General features: G+C 50.3%; 1 protein-coding gene across 9 annotated transcripts in view; it reads right to left on the minus strand.

The window, feature by feature from the left end:
- CAMTA2 (calmodulin binding transcription activator 2) overlaps window positions 1-18,149 on the minus strand; it is a 57,468-nt gene that overhangs the window by 30,145 nt on the left and 9,174 nt on the right. For all 9 annotated transcript variants that reach the window (XM_080979614.1, XM_080979615.1, XM_080979619.1 and 6 more), the window contains exons 4-11: window positions 17,571-17,638; window positions 15,330-15,465; window positions 13,046-13,117; window positions 10,596-10,749; window positions 9,782-9,922; window positions 5,849-7,026; window positions 3,721-3,847; window positions 2,371-2,499 (exon numbers count right to left, since the gene is read on the minus strand). In XM_080979614.1, coding sequence (XP_080835740.1) covers window positions 2,371-2,499; window positions 3,721-3,847; window positions 5,849-7,026; window positions 9,782-9,922; window positions 10,596-10,749; window positions 13,046-13,117; window positions 15,330-15,465; window positions 17,571-17,638 — 2,005 coding nt within the window. The remainder of the gene's footprint in view (window positions 1-2,370; window positions 2,500-3,720; window positions 3,848-5,848; window positions 7,027-9,781; window positions 9,923-10,595; window positions 10,750-13,045; window positions 13,118-15,329; window positions 15,466-17,570; window positions 17,639-18,149) is intronic.

Here is an 18,149-nt window from a genome sequence, read left to right on the forward strand (position 1 = left end):
AAGTGTCGACCCTGCCAACCCTACAATTCTAAAATTTTATGGCCTCAGAGAGTAGCTGACTCAGAATAACAGAGGCAGCAGCAACAACAACTACAAACAGCCTATGTTTAGATGAATACCTACTGGGAAGTTCCATTCCTAAAGCAACTGTACCAAAATGCAATTATTGTGAAAATAAGAAATATTTAGAGGGGGGCGCCATTTTTTTATCTTTGCTCAGGGAGCCCTATTACCAAAGGCGCCCCTCTGCTCTGACAGCGGAAACAGTCGTCAGCTCTCCTTCTCCACGAATTTGCCCAATCCTCTTGTAAAGCCATTGAGTCAGGGCTCCGTCCAGTGGCAGGGAGTTCCACAGCTGAACCCTGCGTTGTGTGTGAAGGAGGGCTTCCTTTTCTCACAATGCCCCCGGCATTGAGCGTTACGCTCAGAAAGAGAGGAGAAAAACAACATTTCTCTCTCTCCCCCCCCCCTGCTTTCTCGCTGGCCAGGCACACGTTTTACAAACTTCGCTGGGAGAAGCGTTCTGCAGAACCCGGAAGCTCACATGTGCCACATTTCGGTGGTGGTTGATTTTGGGGGACGTGCGCCCCCCTCCCTTCCGCCAGCCCTAATCCTTGCTGGTTTCTTAGGGTGGGAAAGGGGAGGCCGTCGTGGGCTCTGTCGAAGGGGAGGAGCAGGCTGAGAGCCACCCGTCCATCCCCGGGGTGTTATTCTTGGCCTGTCTTGCCCCGTCATGGAAACTCCTCCCCCCGCAAAAAAAACCCCAGCCGTTCATTTTCCATTGCACACAAACCAGCCTGCCAGGAATATCCCCGGTAAGGTGACACCCCAGGCGAGGCTTGGACGCCAAAGTATTTTCCTTTCTTTCCAAGAGTAAAGCCACAAACAATCTCGCCCCCACCCCTCACGGCCACCCCCAGGTTTAGGCACTGCATTCCCCCCCCCCCCAAACTGAAGGTGCCACACTACACTCGGACCTCAGTTGGGCAGCAGAGATTGGGGGACACCCCCCCCCCAAGTCTAGACACAGGGCCTCTGGGCTCCCGGGTTGGATGCAAGGGTCAGCGGTCAAGGGAGGGAGGTCAGGACACCTGGGTCCCATCCCATGGGAGAGGCTAGGTGGGATACAGAGCCAGGGGTGGGGTAGTGCTTAGATTTATCAGCTACTTTAAAATGAGGCTGCATTTTAAATTGCATTTTAACCTATATTTTAAATTGGGTTTTTTTCTTTTCTCTCCCCCCCCTCTTTTCCCCCCTATTATGTTTTTACTGTGATTTTATTGGTGTTGGCTGCCCTGAGCCCAGCTCTGGCTGGGGAGGGCGGGGTATAAATAAAAATTATTATTATTATTATTATTATTATTATTAAATATTTTTTTTTAAAAATATTTTTTATTGCTTTTTTTCCAAATAGAAATACAAAGTCAGTTATACAAAGAAATAACAGAAAAGAAAAAGAAAAAGAAAAAAGAAAAAATCATCCTTTCAAAGCATTTTTTCATAACCAACCGGACTTCCCCACGTCTCCCTCACTGTGCGTTCTTTACAATAAAATTTTTCAGCAAATTATAACCTTATTTCGTATATTCTTTTGTTCTTTCAAATACTTATGGTTTACGTTTAAAATACTTATTTTCAATTTACACTAATAACATATATAATATTCTTTTAAACATTAATCCTTCCTTTATATAACTTAGTTTCCCATACCTTAATCTTATTGCTGGAGCTAAATTTCCCTAATCATGCGAATTCTTAACATTCATATAACTTGTAAAATTTTTGTAAATAATCTTTAAATTTTTTCCAATCCTCCTCTGTTGCTTCTTCTCCCAAATCTCGGATCCTGGCAGTCATCTCGGCCAATATTATTATTATTATTAAATAAAAGCACACATTCTACTCGTGTAAAAACAGCAGGCAGGCCCCACAAATAACCCAGAGATGCATTTTAAATAAAAGGACACATTCTACTCATGTAGAAACATGCTGATTCCTGGACCGTCTGTGGGCCGGATTTAGAAGGCGATTGGGCCGGATTTGGCCCCCGGGCCTTAGGTTGCCTACCCTGGGGCTAGGTCTTGGGGGACACACCAGGGTTTAAATTCCCCCACTCGGTCACTCAGGTGACCTTGGGGGCCAGGCACTGCCTAACCTACCTCCCAGGGCTGTTGTGGGGATTAAATGAGGACTAGGATCTTGGGGAGGCCTGAGTTCGAATCCTAACTTGGTGCCCATGAAGCCCCCTGGGTGACCAGTCTTTGTTTCTGAGCCTAGCCTACCTCTCAGGGCTGTTGTGCGGACACTTGGAGCAGCTGGGAGAAAAGGGCGGGATATCAATGCATTAAATAAATGCAGCAGTCCACTCACCATCCAGGGAGAGCCAATCCATGCTGCGCAAGGCCATGAAGTTCCGGGCGCGATACTCAAAAAGGACCGACATGGAGACCAGGCGGGAATCGTGGGCCACTTGCAAGGGCACCAGACCGGCCTCGTGGGCTGCGGGGCGGAAGAGAAGAGGGTAAAAAGGCCGCACGTCGCAGAAGTATAGAATCGTAGGCTTCGATGGGACACCCAGGGGTCATCCAGCCCAACCCCCTACGATGCAGCAGTCACAGCTGTGATATGAAGGGGTTTTTTGGGGGGGGGTTATTTGCACCCACGTGAACTGAGCATCAGGTGTGGGGGGCGCGGTTTAAGCACGGCATTAGCCCTCCAAGGAAAGAAGCTGCTTTGCGGCGAGTCAAATATCTCAAGGACTGCCCCCGTGGAAGATGGAGCAAGCTTGTTTTCTCCTCCGGCTCTGGAGGGTAGGACTCGAACCCATGGCTTCAAGTTGCAAGAAAGGAGATTTTGACTGAGCGCCGGGAAGGATGTTCTGGTGGCCAAGAGCTGTGGAACAGACTCCCTCCTTCGTTGGAGGCTTTTAAGCAGAGACTGGATGGCCATCTGTCAGCGATTCTTGAGCTGCGATCCCTGCTTTGCAGGGGGTTGGACTGTACCATTCTATGAGTCAGGCCATTTCACGGCCTCGGTCCAGTATATCTGAAGGAGCGTCTCCAACCACATCGTTCTGCCCGGACACTGAGGTCCAGCGCCAAGGGCCTTCTGGCGTTTCCCTCCCTGCGAGAAGTGAGGTTACAGGGAACCAGGCAGAGGGCCTTCTCGGTGGTGGCACCCTTCCTGTGGAATGCCGTCCCATCAGATGTCAAGGAAATAAACAACTTTCTGACTTTCAGAAGACATCTGAAGGCAGCCCCGTTTAGGGAAGCTTTTAATGTTTGATGTATTCTGGTATTTTAATATTTTGTTGGAAGCCACCCAGAGTGGCTGGGGAAGCCCAGCCAGATGGGCGGGGTATTAATAATAAATTATTATTATTATCATTCAGTACTGTCGACACGGGCCGGCAGCAACAGCTCCCCAGGGTTTCAGGCGGGGGGTAATCTCTGGAGATGGCCATCAGGCGCCAAACCTGAGACCTCCTGCATGCCATGCAGACGCCAAGCCAAGGCCCTTCCAACGGACTCTGCTCCCCATCCGCACCTGAGGTTTCTAAAGGGGCTGCCCCTAGCACCACGGCAGGATTCTTCCCGAGGCAAATCGACTAGCCCTGCAGCCACGGATCAGAAGCACCCGCCCACCTCCTTGCTCCAGGGAGGAAGAGAGAAGGGGGGGTCCTGGATCTCGCCCCACCCCTAAAGACGCAAGGTCCCGTACCTGGGCAATAGCAGCGCAGCACCCCGGACTGGATGAGGGAGGCAGGGACAGTGATCTGATCAAAGTGGCAGCTGTACGGCTTGGTCTCATCTATCCAGGGGCCAGTGATGAGCACCTTGACCCCACCCTGTTCCCACAAAAAAGAGAGACACAGAGAGGACAGGTTACTGGTGTGTGCACTTGTTCCTATTCTGTATTTGGCTGCTCCCTCGTGCGGGATGTGAAGCACAAGAGCAGTCAAGTACAACCTTCCTACAGTGAACATGGTTACACATGGGGAGGAATGTTTGTCCAGCCAGCAGGTAAACTTCCTGTTTCCCTCTGGGCCGGGACGGACTCCCTCTGCATGTGACTAGAGGTGGGTGTGGCCTACCTGTGCAGGTAACGACAAAAGCACAGGGCACGGCAGCCACCTCTCTTTTTTTGACTACATGTATCGAAGAAGCAACATCTGCTTGGCCAAAGATGCTCTCTTGGCCTCCAGCCAAAAGAGGACCAAAGGGACTGTCTCCTTATGAGATAATTTCCAGGTGTATGTTACTTTTCTAAGCTAAGTCTGCCTTCTCGGATCCGATTGTGAACAGAATGATGTGTGAGTAAACCTTTTTATACTTTTATAGAAGACTGCATCGTGTCTTATCTTTTAGGAGGGAATAAGAACAGTTATTATAGAGGCTTTAGCGAGCCTGAGCAAACGCATCCGCTGCAAGTTTAAAAAGGGGCATGTTACTCTGCTAAATTGTTAACGCAAGTTGGAAAGGCTATAATCAGAGAATATATCCTCTCCTGCATCCCTGAACATTCCCACACCTCACTCCCCTTTCTCCCACAAGAACGGCCCCCCCCTGCTTCCTCTGGGACCCCAGGGGTCTGGACCAGCAGCTCCCCCTCCTGCCTCCAACCCCCTGATAAACCAGCCCCCTCTCAGCCTGAATAGGAGCATCTCCTAGATCAGGCCAGTGGAGGCCCCTTGAGTCCAGCATCCTGTTCTCTCACAGTGGCCAACAGGAAGCCCACAAGCAGGACCCGGGCGCAAGAGGAACACTCTAGCCCCCCATGCCACCAAATTCAGAAGCTTTATTTCCTCCAGCTGTGGAGGCAGAGCAGAGTCAGCCTGGCTAGTAGCCATCCTTAGCCCTCTCTGGCCTCTCCTGAGGCAGGGAGTTCCGCAGGTTAACCCAGCGCTGCTTTCTTTTCTCCCAATATATTCAGCTTCACTGGGTGCCCACAGATTCTGCTGTTATGAGACAGGAGGAGAAAAAAAACTTCTCTTTCTCTCTCTCCACGCCTAATAATTTCATAATTACTCACCATTCCTCTGCACTATTACACCCTCCCAAAAAAATTTGGCTTTCAAATTTAATGACATTTGGAATGTTTTTGTCAAAACCAAGGTGACAAATGGATTGTCAAATACTCGAGGGAAATAATCTGTTTATCTATCTACATATATGAAATAAAGGTTTCATATAGGAAAGGTATCTGAAGAAGTGCGCATGCACATGAAAGCTCATACCCAGAACAAACTTAGTTGGTCTCTAAGGTGCTACTGGAAGGAATTTTTTTTTTATTTCGACTGCATTAGTCCAACACGGCTACCTACCTGAATCTATCTACATATATATGACATATATGACAGTATTGTTGCCTTAATTATAATTTATGGATTTTCTAATTGCTGTTTTCCTCTGCTTTTAAAACCGTTCTTTATGCATTCTCTTTCTCCTCCCTTTTTATATTCTTCTTTCTTCTTTCTTGATTCACTTCGCTATAATAATCTCAATTAAACCCATGATCTCAATAACTCCTGCTTTAGACTACAACTCCCATCATGTAGCTGTGCCAGCAAGTGGCGGGAGTCATGATCAAAAGCAGCTGGAGGCCGAGGCTGCCCTGAGCTTTCCTGTTCCCCAAGAGTGTGGATTTTAGGGGTGCAGAGGGGTCTCAAAGTGACCCACCGTTGGGAAGGCGGCGCAAGGGTTGGGGCGCGGGTGTGCCAAATTCTGGCGCTGCAAAGGGCGCCATCGCACCCAGGCCAGCCGCCACTCTCAACCCCATGAGGCTGTTTCTTTGCTGAGACCACCCACCCACCCACCCCTGCAGAGACCCCGACCCCCTTTGTACCCACCTCTGGGTAGGACCACTCCGGGGAGAAGTCGATAATAGACACCAGCGGCTGCGGCGACCCCACAGGACCTCCGTCCGCCGCGAAGCAGGCCTCCGCCAGGGCGGGCCTGGGGCTCCCGGACCCGGCGCTGGGGTCCTCCTCAGCACTCTGCACGCTGCCGGGCGCCCCCTCCTCGGTCATGAGCTCCTGGATGAGGTCCGGGAAGTGGCTGTCGAAGGAGAGGCTGAAGGAGCCCCCCGTGGCGGCCGCGGCCGTCTGGATCATGGAGTACAGCTCCTCCTGCAGTTCCGTGGCGGCCATCTCCGTCTCCGGACGCCCGGCTTCCCCAGGGTCGCCCTCCTCCTGGCTGCCCCCTTCGCCCTCGGCCGCTCCCGTCTCCATGGGGGTGACCTCCGGGCTGCTTTTGACCTCCGGCGGCAACGGCGACTCGGTGGCGGCAGCGGCAGAGGAGGAGGCAGCGGCTGGCGAGGTGGGCAAGGGCGCCTGCCCGGCCCCATCATCTTGGATGAAGAAGCGGTTGGTGGGCACGTACAGAGGGTAGGTTGCCGGGGGTCCCGCGGGGGCCTCCTGGGGCTCGGGCTTGGTCTGCAGGCCCACCCCACCGCCGTAGGTCTGGCCTTGCTTGGGGCTGTTCAGGAAGCAGTCGGGGTCAAAGGCCGCCGGACCTGCCTCGCTCGTCTCCATGGTGGACTCCAGGTTCTGCGAGAGGACCAGTCCCGGGCCGGGCAAGAGGGCCAAGCCGAGTGGGGGCGCGGGGGCACCAGCAGCCGGCTCCCCAGACACCAGGTGCTGGCTGGGGGTCAGCGCCAGCGGCTTCTCAGCCCCGCTCATCCCGGTCATGACCAGGATGGTGCTGCCAGGGAGGCCAACGGAGAGGGTGACGGCGGGCAGCTCCTGCTTGGGGAAGCCCTTTGGGTGGGCCAGGCCAGGCGGGGGCTGCGTGGAGTCTGGGGAGGCCTCGGCCATCCCTGGGGAGGCGGCGGCCTTGGCCAGCTTGGCTTCCTTGCCATCAGGTCCGGACGACTTGGCTGCCTCCGTCTCAGCCTTCACCTCGGGGCCGCCAGCAATGTTCTGGACCTCGGTCAGGGCGGGGTAGGGGGACGGGCGGACCTCCACCTTCGGGGAGATGATCCGGTGCTTGGTGCTGCTGCATCGGTGCGGGACGTGGCCGGGGCTCCCTGGGGAGGGAAGAGAAAAGTGAGTGAATGAGGTCGGGGGGGTCTCGAAACCGACATGTGCCAGTGCTGCGGCAAAGAAGGCGAATGCAATTCGAGGCCGTGTCAATGGAAATATAGCGTTTCTGAATACAGTGGTACCTCGGGTTAAGTACTTAATTCATTCCAGAGGTCCGTTCTTAACCTGAAACTGTTCTTAACCTGAAGCACCACTTTAGCTAATGGGGCCTCCTGCTGCCACACGATTTCTGTTCTCATCCTGAAGCAAAGTTCTTAAACCGAGGTACTATTTCTGGGTTAGCGGAGTCTGTAACCTGAAGAGTATGTAACCTGAAGCGTATGTAACCCGAGGTACCACTGTATACTGTTTGAAGATTGGGAAAGACTGTGGAAAACAGACCTAAAATTAACAGATTGTTCCCTCTTGAAATAAAACTACATGAAAATGATGTACAGATGGTATATAACACCAGTACAGATTGCAAGAATGTACAAAACTGGGTCAAATATATGTTGGAAACATAAGGAAAAAGAAGGGACGTTTTACCATATGTGGTGGGAATGCAGAGAAATCAAAAAGTTCTGGGAAATGATATACAATGAGTTGAAGAAAATGTTCAAATTAACATTTGTAAAAAAAAGCCAGAAGCATTTTTGTTAGGGATTGTAGGAAAAGACCTGCCGAGGAAAACGAAGAATATATTTATGTATGCGACAACGGCGGCAAGATTCTTAGCAGCACGAGGATGGAAGAATGAAGAAACCCTGACAAAAGAACAGTGGCAAGGGAAATTGACAGACTATGCGGAATTGGTGAAATTGACGCACAAACTACGCAATAAGGACAACTGTAACTTTAAAGAAGAACAGCAACTCTTTACAAAGTATTTAAAGAAAAAAACAAAACGAAATGGACTCCTTGGCAGGTTTTGAATAAACACACACAAATTTATGCTTGTTAATATAATAGACGGATAACTTAGGGATCTTTACATTTGTATGGGGGGAAATATAATGAAGATGATTTGTTGGAATAATTTGTTATGTGAAAATAGTTAATAAAAAAACTTTTTTTTTTTTAAAAAAAGAAGGAAATATAGCGTTTCTGGGTCAAGGGAAGTGATAGCACCGATGCTTCTTGCTTTGGTCAGCCCCCCCGTCTGGTTCTGGGTGCCACAGTTTAAGATGGAGATTGACAAGCTGGAAGGTGTGCAGAGGACGCGACTGAGATGATCAGGGGTCTGGAAACTGAGCCTCGCCAGGAGCGGCGTGGGGAGCGTACCCTGAAGTTTAGGGGAGCTTTTCATCTGAAAATATTAATTGTGCTCCTCCCATGGAACATAAAAATGTCATATGGCAGCAATTCGCCCTTCCGCCACTGGAGGGAACCAGTCCCTCTCACATAAACCAGCCAAACACAAAACCAACAATAAATGGCTGCAGGAAGTGGTGGGGGGAGACAGGGAACAGGTGTTTTGGACCACGACTCCCATCAGGCCCCAGGATGCCAGCCATGCTGGCTGAGGCTGATGGGAGTTGTAGTTCAAAACCTCAGGAGGGCCTCAGGTTGGAGACAACTGACCTGGTTTAGGGGATAGGGAGAAAGGGAGTTTGTGCACATGGTGAGTTTGTGTAGCAGTAGATAGTTTGGGGTGGAAATAACTGCATTAATCGGTTCTACGGTTCCTGTCTAGCTCCTTTGCTGTTCTCCCTTGCAGGAGAGCTTTCTGGTGCCAAGTTAAACAACAGCTGCTGACTTGCAGAGGGCTTTTAACAAGCACCCCACATATTGAGTAAAACCTCGGTGTTTGGGGGGTACTTTTAAAAACATATTCCCTGCCCTCTTTAAGAGAGCATAAATTGTTAACAGCCAAAAAGGCACATGGCACTAGGGGAGCCTCTCTGGGGAGAGAACATATTCCCTGCCCTCTTTAAGAGAGCATAAATTGTTAACAGCCAAAGGTTGAAAAGGCTTGTTTTTGCCAGGCACATGGCACTAGGGGAGCCTCTCTGGGGAGAGCAAACGCAGAGCCACCACCGAGAAGGCCCCGTCCTCGTGCTGCCAGCCTCTAGGCATCCTGTGGAGGGGGCACGCAATGGGGTCCCTCCCCCCGACTCCTCCCCATCAGTCAATCATTCACTTAATAGCTAGTCCCTTTAATTCAGCCTTTCTCAACCTGTGGGTCCCTAGATGTTGTTGAACTACAACTCCCATCACCCCTAACTAGCAAGGCCAGGGATGATGGGAGTTGTAGTCCAACAACATCTGGGGACCCACAGGCTGAGAACCGCTGCTAATCCTTTTCCTTAAAAACGTATCTTTATATACCCAAACAGTGTACAAAAATACGTTGATTGTGGGTATGGCACAAGCTCACCGGACTGAATCGTTTATATCATTATGTGTCGTGCAGAAGCCAATTTAATGACTGGTGTGTGTCGGAGAGAGACAGAAACCCAGAAAACTGTGGGGCAATGTACCTTAGCCTTCCTGAATCTAGTGCTCGCCAGAGGTTTTGAGAGATATCCGCCCCCAGCCAAGATGGCTGTGCTCACAACAGCCTCAGCATCGTACAGGCCTGCTGGCTGGGGCTGTTGGGTCCAAAACATCTGGCTGGAGAAGGGATCTATCTATCTATCTGTGCACCTATGTGCTTCTTTAGCCGCGATTCTCGCACTGCAAGAGGGTTGGGCTGGATGGCCTCTGGGGGTCCCTTCCGTTCTACGGTTCCGTGTACTGCAGACAGGAAAGACTAACCGAGGCCGCTGCTGCAGAGGCAGGCGTGAGTCCGGGGAGGGGGCTTGGCCTGGTGGCTCTCCAGGATCTGCTGCACCAGCTGCTCGATCGAGAACTCGGCCGTGCCATTTCCGTTGCTGCAAGTCCACTTTATCCCGTGAACTGGAGGAAGAGAGGAAAGCAGGCGTGTGGGCGCCGCCAGCAGGAGTCAGGTTTCGCACCCGCGCGGCTGTCACGCCTCCCCCACCCTACACCAAAAAGGAGCCTGGGAAACGTAGTTCCATGAAGGGGTGGTGCTGCCTGGGCCTGCCAGGGGCTGTAGTGCAAAACTCCGGGGGCGGGGATGGTTGTGGAAACTCAGCAACTCAACAAAACTACAATCCCCATGGTTCTTTGGGGGAAGCCTTCCCAGCGAAGCCCAGAATGAAGCGTTTCCTGGTTGGGATAAGGCTGCCTGATATCAAGTGGCAAGGAGTTCCCAAGATTTCTTACAAACGCAGAATGGGAACCACATGGTAACTGCACATAGCTGTCAACTTTCAGATTTGAAAGCAGCCTCGAAAATAAGGGATCAGCAGCCTCACCTGTCCCGGGGACATTCTACGGGATATCTAACATTCCAGGATAGCAGCGGGAAACGGCGCTAGAATAAGGGAATTTCCCCCAAAAAGGGGAAGGTTGACAGCTATGTACTGCAGCAGGTTGGAGCGATCGAGGGGGCACCTGTGGGGTGGGGCGATCTCATAGCAGCCACCCCAGACCCTAAGCCCTCAGAAGCCTCCCCCCCCCAAAAAAACACAACACACCCCCAGAGAGACCACCACCCTGGCCTTACACATTGGCTTCAACTGGCCAACCAGCTCCTCCTTCGACCACTTCAGCCACTCCTTGCGGTCGCTGTTGATAGAGCACAGGACAGGCCCACAGATCTTCCCGCAATCCTCAATGGCTGGAACGTTCAGGTAATGAACCAGCACAATATCCGGATTCTGGAGGGAAGGAGAAGAGAGGGGCTGTTGGCCTGCGGGTGAATTCTGCCAAAGGGCAGAGTTTTGCCAAGTTACAGGGAACCAGGCAGAGGGCCTTCTCGGTGGTGGCGCCTGCCCTGTGGAACGCCCTCCCATCAGATGTCAAAGAGAACTACCAGACTTTTAGAAGACATCTGAAGGCAGCCCTGTTTAGGGAAGCTTTTAATGTTTGACGTATTACAGTATTTTAATATTTTTTTGGAAGCCGCCCAGAGTGGCTGGGGAAACCCAACCAGGTGGGTGGGGTATAAATAAATTATTATTATTATTATTATTATTATTATTATTATTATTGCCTGTACGGGCAGAGAGGCCCTGGGGCTGGAGCCCCTTGTCCGTGCCACCCTTATTATAACCACCCCGGCTGTGTAGGTCCTGATGACGCCCCTCACCTTTTAAAATGTCCATGTCCCCATTGGGACTCAGGGTTAAGCCCTGACATTCAAGCTGAGCGCAGGGTTAAGGCCTGGGGGGGTTCCCTTTTTTTTTCTTTCCCCCTCCCTCAAATTCAACATCCATATTCATTTTCTAACATAAACCTATTACATAATTAACTAAATTAGAATAGACCTAATTACTCCAAACTTCTCTTTGCTGCATAGAAATATAACACAGTTAGAAATTTTATGTTAAAGCTTTTATATTATAAATAATATTTCAAATTCCCCTATACCCCCCGTTCCCCTTCACCCATGTGGGGAGAAAAAAGAGGGGCCCGGTGGCTTCTAGGTCTAGGTCAGCGGACACTTGTAGGGGTCCCTGCCCCCTTGGTTCCACAACCAAGCGCCCCCCAACACGATCCTACCAAAATTCAGAACAGTGGTTTGCACGACCCACCAAGGAAGGTACCATGAAATCCAAAACAATAAACTGCACATCTGTTCGGAATCCAGTTGAAACTATTTAGTTCAGTGGCTCCCAATTAGCTAAGTGCTGAGGACCCCCCGTTTTTCAAAAGCCAAGCCATGGACCCCCGACTTTTGAAAATGCTGATCTCTCTGCGGTAGTTCTTGGCACGTGAACGTTCTTGGCACCAGACCTTCCAGTGCAAAATGGGGAGGTGCATCTCCCGGGCCACGCTCCCGAGTGTGTAACGTGAGCTGCATGTTTTGGGGCACCCCCAACAACAAAATGGGGTGTCCCAGACAGTTGATAGGCATGTGCTACATACCACCCGGGCGGGTTATAGCACTGATTCCCAGACTTGGGTCTCCAGCTGTTTTTGAACTACAATTCCCATCATCCCTGACCACTGGTCCTACTAGCTAGGGATGATGGGAATTGTAGTCCCAAAACAGCTGGGGACCCAAGTTTGGGAAAACCCTTGGGTTACATGGACTTCCTGGCCTCCATGCACCACCAGTTGGGAACCGCTGATTTAATTTCATCAATTCGGCAAAAACGGATGGGACTTGATCAGCTTTTCAAAGCCTGACAGCCGTTTAGCAAGCATCTTAGATACCACATTTAGGGACTATTTCACTGTTCAGTAAATTCCTAGTGTGATCCATGGGCTTGATGAAGTGACCCCAGTTTCCCAATGTCTGGTTTGAAATCACTTAAAAGGGGTCTTAAATCGCCACGTTTAGTAATCTGCAGTCGATTTTCTTGCTTGGAAAGACGTTGGATGACCACGCATGAAATCAATAGCCTAATATATACCGTATTTTTCAGTGTATAAGACGCCCCCATGTATAAGACGACCCATATTTTTTGAGTATAAGACAACCCCCAATTTTAAACTTACAAAAATTGGGGGAAATATAGTCTTATACACAGAAAAATACGGTGCGTGTGTGTATCTCAATCAGTATATGGCTACATCCAAAACATGCACAAACCTTCACCTACCACAGATGTACGGTAACCACTGACATCTCCTTTCCTCTTAGCTCCCCCTGGGTAACCTCAGTGCCCCTCTCCCCAGGGAGCCGAACCACCCACCTTGGGAGCCTGTGGTTCCAGATTCCTGAGTTTCTGGAAAAAGAGGGGACTCCGGAAGAGCAAGCGGGAGGCCTAATCTGGCACGGCAAGGCTGTGTCCACACTAGGGTGTTCAAGTGCGCATGGGCCACTGTTTCCGCACATGAATTCGTGCATGGGCAGAGGCCTTCCATCTTATTCTCCCGAAGGGTTGTCTTGTCCGGCCCCCAGAAACTTGATCCCTGCATCACTGGGGACTAAATGACCCCAAGGGCGCTTCCCAACCCATACAATGAATGCTATGATTCTACATATCTCGGCCCCGTGGCACATACCTGCAGCAGCCAATAGCAGCGCCGGTGGAATGTAGGGACGATGGACGAGTGGACGTAGCAGCCGTAGAGACACTGCGGAGGGGAGGGCAGAGGAAGGAGAGCGGGTAGGTGAGGAGGCAGGCAGAGGAAGGTGCCGCTTGGTGGAACAACCTGTGCCCTCCCCACAGCAAATCCCAGCCCCCAGCCTGGTCTCCTGGAACCCAACCAGTAAGAGCTGCTCAACAGTGGGACGGACGCCCTAGGAACTCTCCTTTGTTGGAAGTCTTTAAGCAGAGGTTGGGGGGGTCACCAGTCCGGGATGCTCCAGGTGAGATTCCTCCTAACTCTGCCGTTTTTTGATTTAGATAGCCATGCCCCAAGACAACCTGGACCCTGGGTTCAGTGGACCTGTGAGCAGGCTAGCCCTCTCCCACCTGGTTGTCACCAGGGCTGTCCATCATGAGTCCTGCGGAGACGTCTGGGCCATAGCTGTCAACGCCTCCCTTTTTTTAAAGGAAATTCCCTTATTCCGAATAGGATTCCTTGCCAGAAAAGGGAAAAGTTGACAGCTATGGTCTGGGCAGAGCTGCTCAGAGGGGGGGGGGGAGGAATGGGACCTGATCCCAGTGGCCTAGAACGACTGTTCTTCAACCAAGATGTTGTCGGACTATGACTCCCATCATCCCCAGCGATCTTGGCCAACGGTCAGGGATGGGGCGAGTTGCGGTCCAACAACACCGAAAGGTGATACAACAGGGTCCTCGCCTCTGGAGCAGCAAGAAAGAAATTTTCTCCATCTTCCCTGTGACAAGCCTTTCCCTATTTGAAGATGGCTCTCCTATCTCCTCTTTTCCAGGATAAACATCCCCAACTCCCTCAATTATTCCTCATAAGGCTTGGTTCCCAAAGCTTTCATCACCTTGGTCTCCCTCTTCTGTACACCTTCCAGCTTGTCAACATCCTTCTTAAATTGTGATGCCCAGAACTGGACACCAGGTGTGGTCTGACCAAGGCAGAATAGAGTGGGACTATGACTTCCCTTAGAGTCGCGGGTGGCGTTGTGGGTTCAACCACAGAGCCTAGGGCTTGCCGATCAGAAGGTCGGCGGTTTGAATCCCCGCAACAGGGTGAGCTCCCGTTGCTCGGTCCCTGCTCCTGCCAACCTAGCAGTTCGAAAGCACATCAAAGTGCAAGTAGATAAATAGGTACCACTCTGGCGGGAAGGTAAACGGCGTTTCCGTGCGCTGCTCTGGTTCGCCAGAAGCGGCTTAGTCCTGCTGGCCACATGACCCGCAAGCTGTACGCCGGCTCCCTGGGCCAATAAAGCGAGATGAGCGCCGCAACCCCAGAGTCGTCTGCGACTGGACCTAATGGTCAGGGGCCCCTTTACCTTTATGACTTCCCTTGATCTGGACACTAGACTTCTGCTGACGCAGCCGAGAATGGCATTAGCTTTTATTTTTGCTGCTGTTGCATCACACTGTTAAACTTGTGCTCTACTAAGACCACTGGATCCTTGTCACAGGCACTGCTGACAAGCCAGGCACCCCCACCCCACATTTGTTTGTCTAGTCATTTCTGCCTAAGTGCAGAACCTGACGCATTGGCCCCCCTGTTGCCTGAGCCCCCACCTCCCTTTGCCTACGGCTGGTGGGTGTGTCTCCTCTTGGGAAAGATGCTCAGGGCTAGACCTCTGTTGCTGGACCTCAACTGCTTGGCCTCGCTCGTCTTCCTGGATCCTGGGCTGGCATTACATTGTGTCCCACATCTCTTGCCCCATCTATCACTACAGATTTGAATAGTTCATCCTTTGTATGCCACTCCAACAGCAAATTATACATTTTAGATAGATTTTTAACATTAGTATCTCAGAACTCTGTTTCCGATTTGGTTTTTTCCGTTGCAAAACCATTTTTCTTATCAAGCTTATACAACTCATTGATCTGATAATATTGTAGCCAACCATCCAGTTTATCTTTCATTTGATCAAGTGGTCTGCTGCTGAACCTTGACTGCTTGGCCTCGCTTGGCTTCCTGGATCCTGGGCTGGGACCAGTGGCCTGGCAGGTCCCTGGAGCCTAGGGCTCGCGTATACCCTGCCCTCTCTTAAGGTCCTCTCTTCTCCCAGCTGGAGCTGCTGCAGAAGACGGGGCGCTCTGTGGGGTCCCTTCCCATGCCCCACACTGCATTAGGGGCCTTGGCAGATGTCTGGGGTTGCTGCCTGCCCCTGGTGCCAATCCACCCCCACCCCTTGTCCTGCCAGTTGGTACAATCCTGCTTCCCCCCTGCCCTTCCCCTTTCCTACCTCCACGCCTTTCACTTTCAGCTTCATGTGGTCCTCGCGGGTCGTCTTGCCGTCTTTCCGCTTCTTCCAGCAATAGCCGTCCTTCCGGTACTTCACCTTCTTGCGGTTGTACAGGATGATGGAGCCGTTCTGGGGTCTGCCGGACGGGGAGGAGGAGGAGAAGGGAGGAATGAGCTTTGTAGACCACCAACTGTATTTACGGGCCCCTTTATCCCATTTCTTTATCTCCGAAGGATATCAGCCTTGCGGTGTCCACGGTTCTCTTCCTCCCCGCTTTACCCCACGACAATCCTGTGAGGCAGGTGAAGCTAAGAGACTGGCCCAAGCTCAAATGCAGGGAGCTTAGCATATTGTAAAAAAAATACAGTGGTGCCCCGCAAGACGAATGCCTCGCAAGACGGAAAACTCGCTAGACGAAAGGGTTTTCCGTTTTTTGAGCTGCTTCGCAAGACGAATTTCCCTATGGGCTTGCTTCACAAGACGAAAACATCTTGCAAGTTTGTTTCCTTTTTCTTAACACCGTTAATACAGTTGCGACTTGACTTCGAGGAGCAACTCATAGAACGCAGTGTACATAGTAGCCTTTTTTGAGGTTTTTAAAGACTTTGGTGATTTTTGAAGCTTTTCCAAAACTTCTTTTGCAGCCATTTGGTAAGTTAAGCTTTTAAAACTTTTTTGGGGGGTTTTGGATTTTGGGTTGGGGTGTTTGGAATTCAAGGACTTGGTGTTGGGAAGGGGTTTGCAAGAATCTGGAAGCTTGTGTGTTTTTTTCTGAATTTTTATGATTTTCTGTGACCATTGGGCCACTCTGCTGTTTTTTAAAAAAAAATTCTGGATTTGAATTTCTGTGTGCTGGGTGGCTGGGGGAACAGTTGGGGAGGGGTTTGCAAGAATCTGGAAGCTTGCGTGTTTTTTTCTGCATTTTTATGATTTTCTGTGACCATTGGGCAACTCTGCTGTTTTTTAAAAAAAAAATCTGGGTTTGAATTTTGAAATGCTCTTTACAGTATGTGTGACTTTAAAGAGCACTTAATAAACTCTTGTTGTACCAAATTTGGCTTTGTTTGGACTTTTTTTGACCATAGGAACGCATTAATTGATTTTCAATGCATTCCTATGGGATTTCGTGCTTCGCAAGACGAAAAATTCGCTAGACAAAAAAATTCACGGAACGAATTAATTTCGTCTTGCGAGGCACCACTGTAAATAAAATAAAATGCAGGGAGCTTCATGGCTCGGTGAGAATTCGAACCCTGCTCTCCCCCAGGTCCTAGTCCAGCGCTCTAAACCATGACGATGCACAGATTTGCCATATCGATTTGCCAAGTGCTGTAATTGTGACGTTTGGCCTACTCTTTTACAGCTGCTGGTTCGTTAACAGCGTTCCATAGACCGTTTCGCTGATGGCACATGATTTACACTGTGCTTATGATGGCCTGCTGTGTTTCTGTTGTTTCTCGGCTGCGTTGGGATTCATTTGAACGGAAAGCAGCACAGAAATACAATAAGCAGATCAATCGGGGCCGAGGCACTTGCGCCAGAGCTACTGGCACAGCCGCGAAAACTCACGCTAGGACAGCTGCACCAGATAAGGGTCTGGTGACTTCTGTTTCAGTGTATCTGAAGAAGTGTGCTTGCACACGAAAGCTCATACCAATAACAAACTTAGTTGGTCTCTAAGGTTCTACTGGAAGGAATTTTTTAATTTTGTTTCGACTACGGCAGACCAACACGGCTACCTACCTGTAACTATAATAATAATAAATAAATAAATTTATTATTTATATACCACCACCCCCCCAATCTGGATGGGTTGCCCCAGCCACTCTGGGCGGCTTCCAACAGATATAAGAACAAAACAAAACATCAAACACTAAAAACTTCCCCCCACAAGGCGGCCTTCAGATGCCTTATAAAAGTTGCACGGTTATTTTTCTTTTAGTGTGATATAAATGCAATAAATGAGATTTAAAAACAAAGGTTTTGCAGGGGGAGAACCATGGTTAAGACAAAAGCAGCCAGGCCAGAGCCTTGGAGACGGAGTAAGGGTATTTGAACAAAAACAAATCACTTTCCGGCATCAGTCCAGGCTAGAAGCCACTGTGCAGCAAGTTTGCCTCCTCCGTGTGGGATTCTCATCTCTGGCACAGAGCTGAGGTGCGGCTACATCCCCTGCCCCACGTAGATGTCCCCCAAAATGTCCCAGCGTCAGAGGCATGACCCCGCCTCACACACACCTACCTGGTCTTGGGGGAACACGAGAGCCACTCTTCATGTTTCTCAAAGGTGATCAAGTAGGAAGCGATCTCCTACGACAGAAAAAAAGAGGGAGTTTGGGGCTGGATCAGACAAACGCCACTCTGCCAGGAACCCAGCTGTTCTTAGGAGACGGGAACCCACACAGGACTTCTGAATGACAGAAACCATCGCGGGACCATACGACGGAAAGTCAAACGCCAAGACACCCATCAGGCCAAAGGTAAGCATCTCACGTCTCCCCACAAGGCAGCCGTAACCCCACACAATTCACCTCACAGGATCGCAGGGCGAAAGAAGATAAGAAGCGCCTTCTGGAAAACATTATGGAAATGATGTATAGGTGGTACCTAACGCCGGTAAAATTAGCAAAGATTTATCATACGGATGATAAGTGTAAAGAAAAAGAAGGCACCTTGTACCACATGTGGTGGAAGTGTCCTAAGGTTAAGGACTTCTGGGGAAAGATTTATAATGAGTTGAAAAAAATGTTGGAAAATCCATTTGTTAAGAAACCAGAAGCCTTTTTACTTGGAATAATAGGATTGGAATTACCCAAAAAAG

This window comes from Podarcis pityusensis, assembly GCF_964106645.2.
Source record: "Podarcis pityusensis genome assembly, chromosome: 13".
Taxonomy (NCBI): domain Eukaryota; kingdom Metazoa; phylum Chordata; class Lepidosauria; order Squamata; family Lacertidae; genus Podarcis; species Podarcis pityusensis.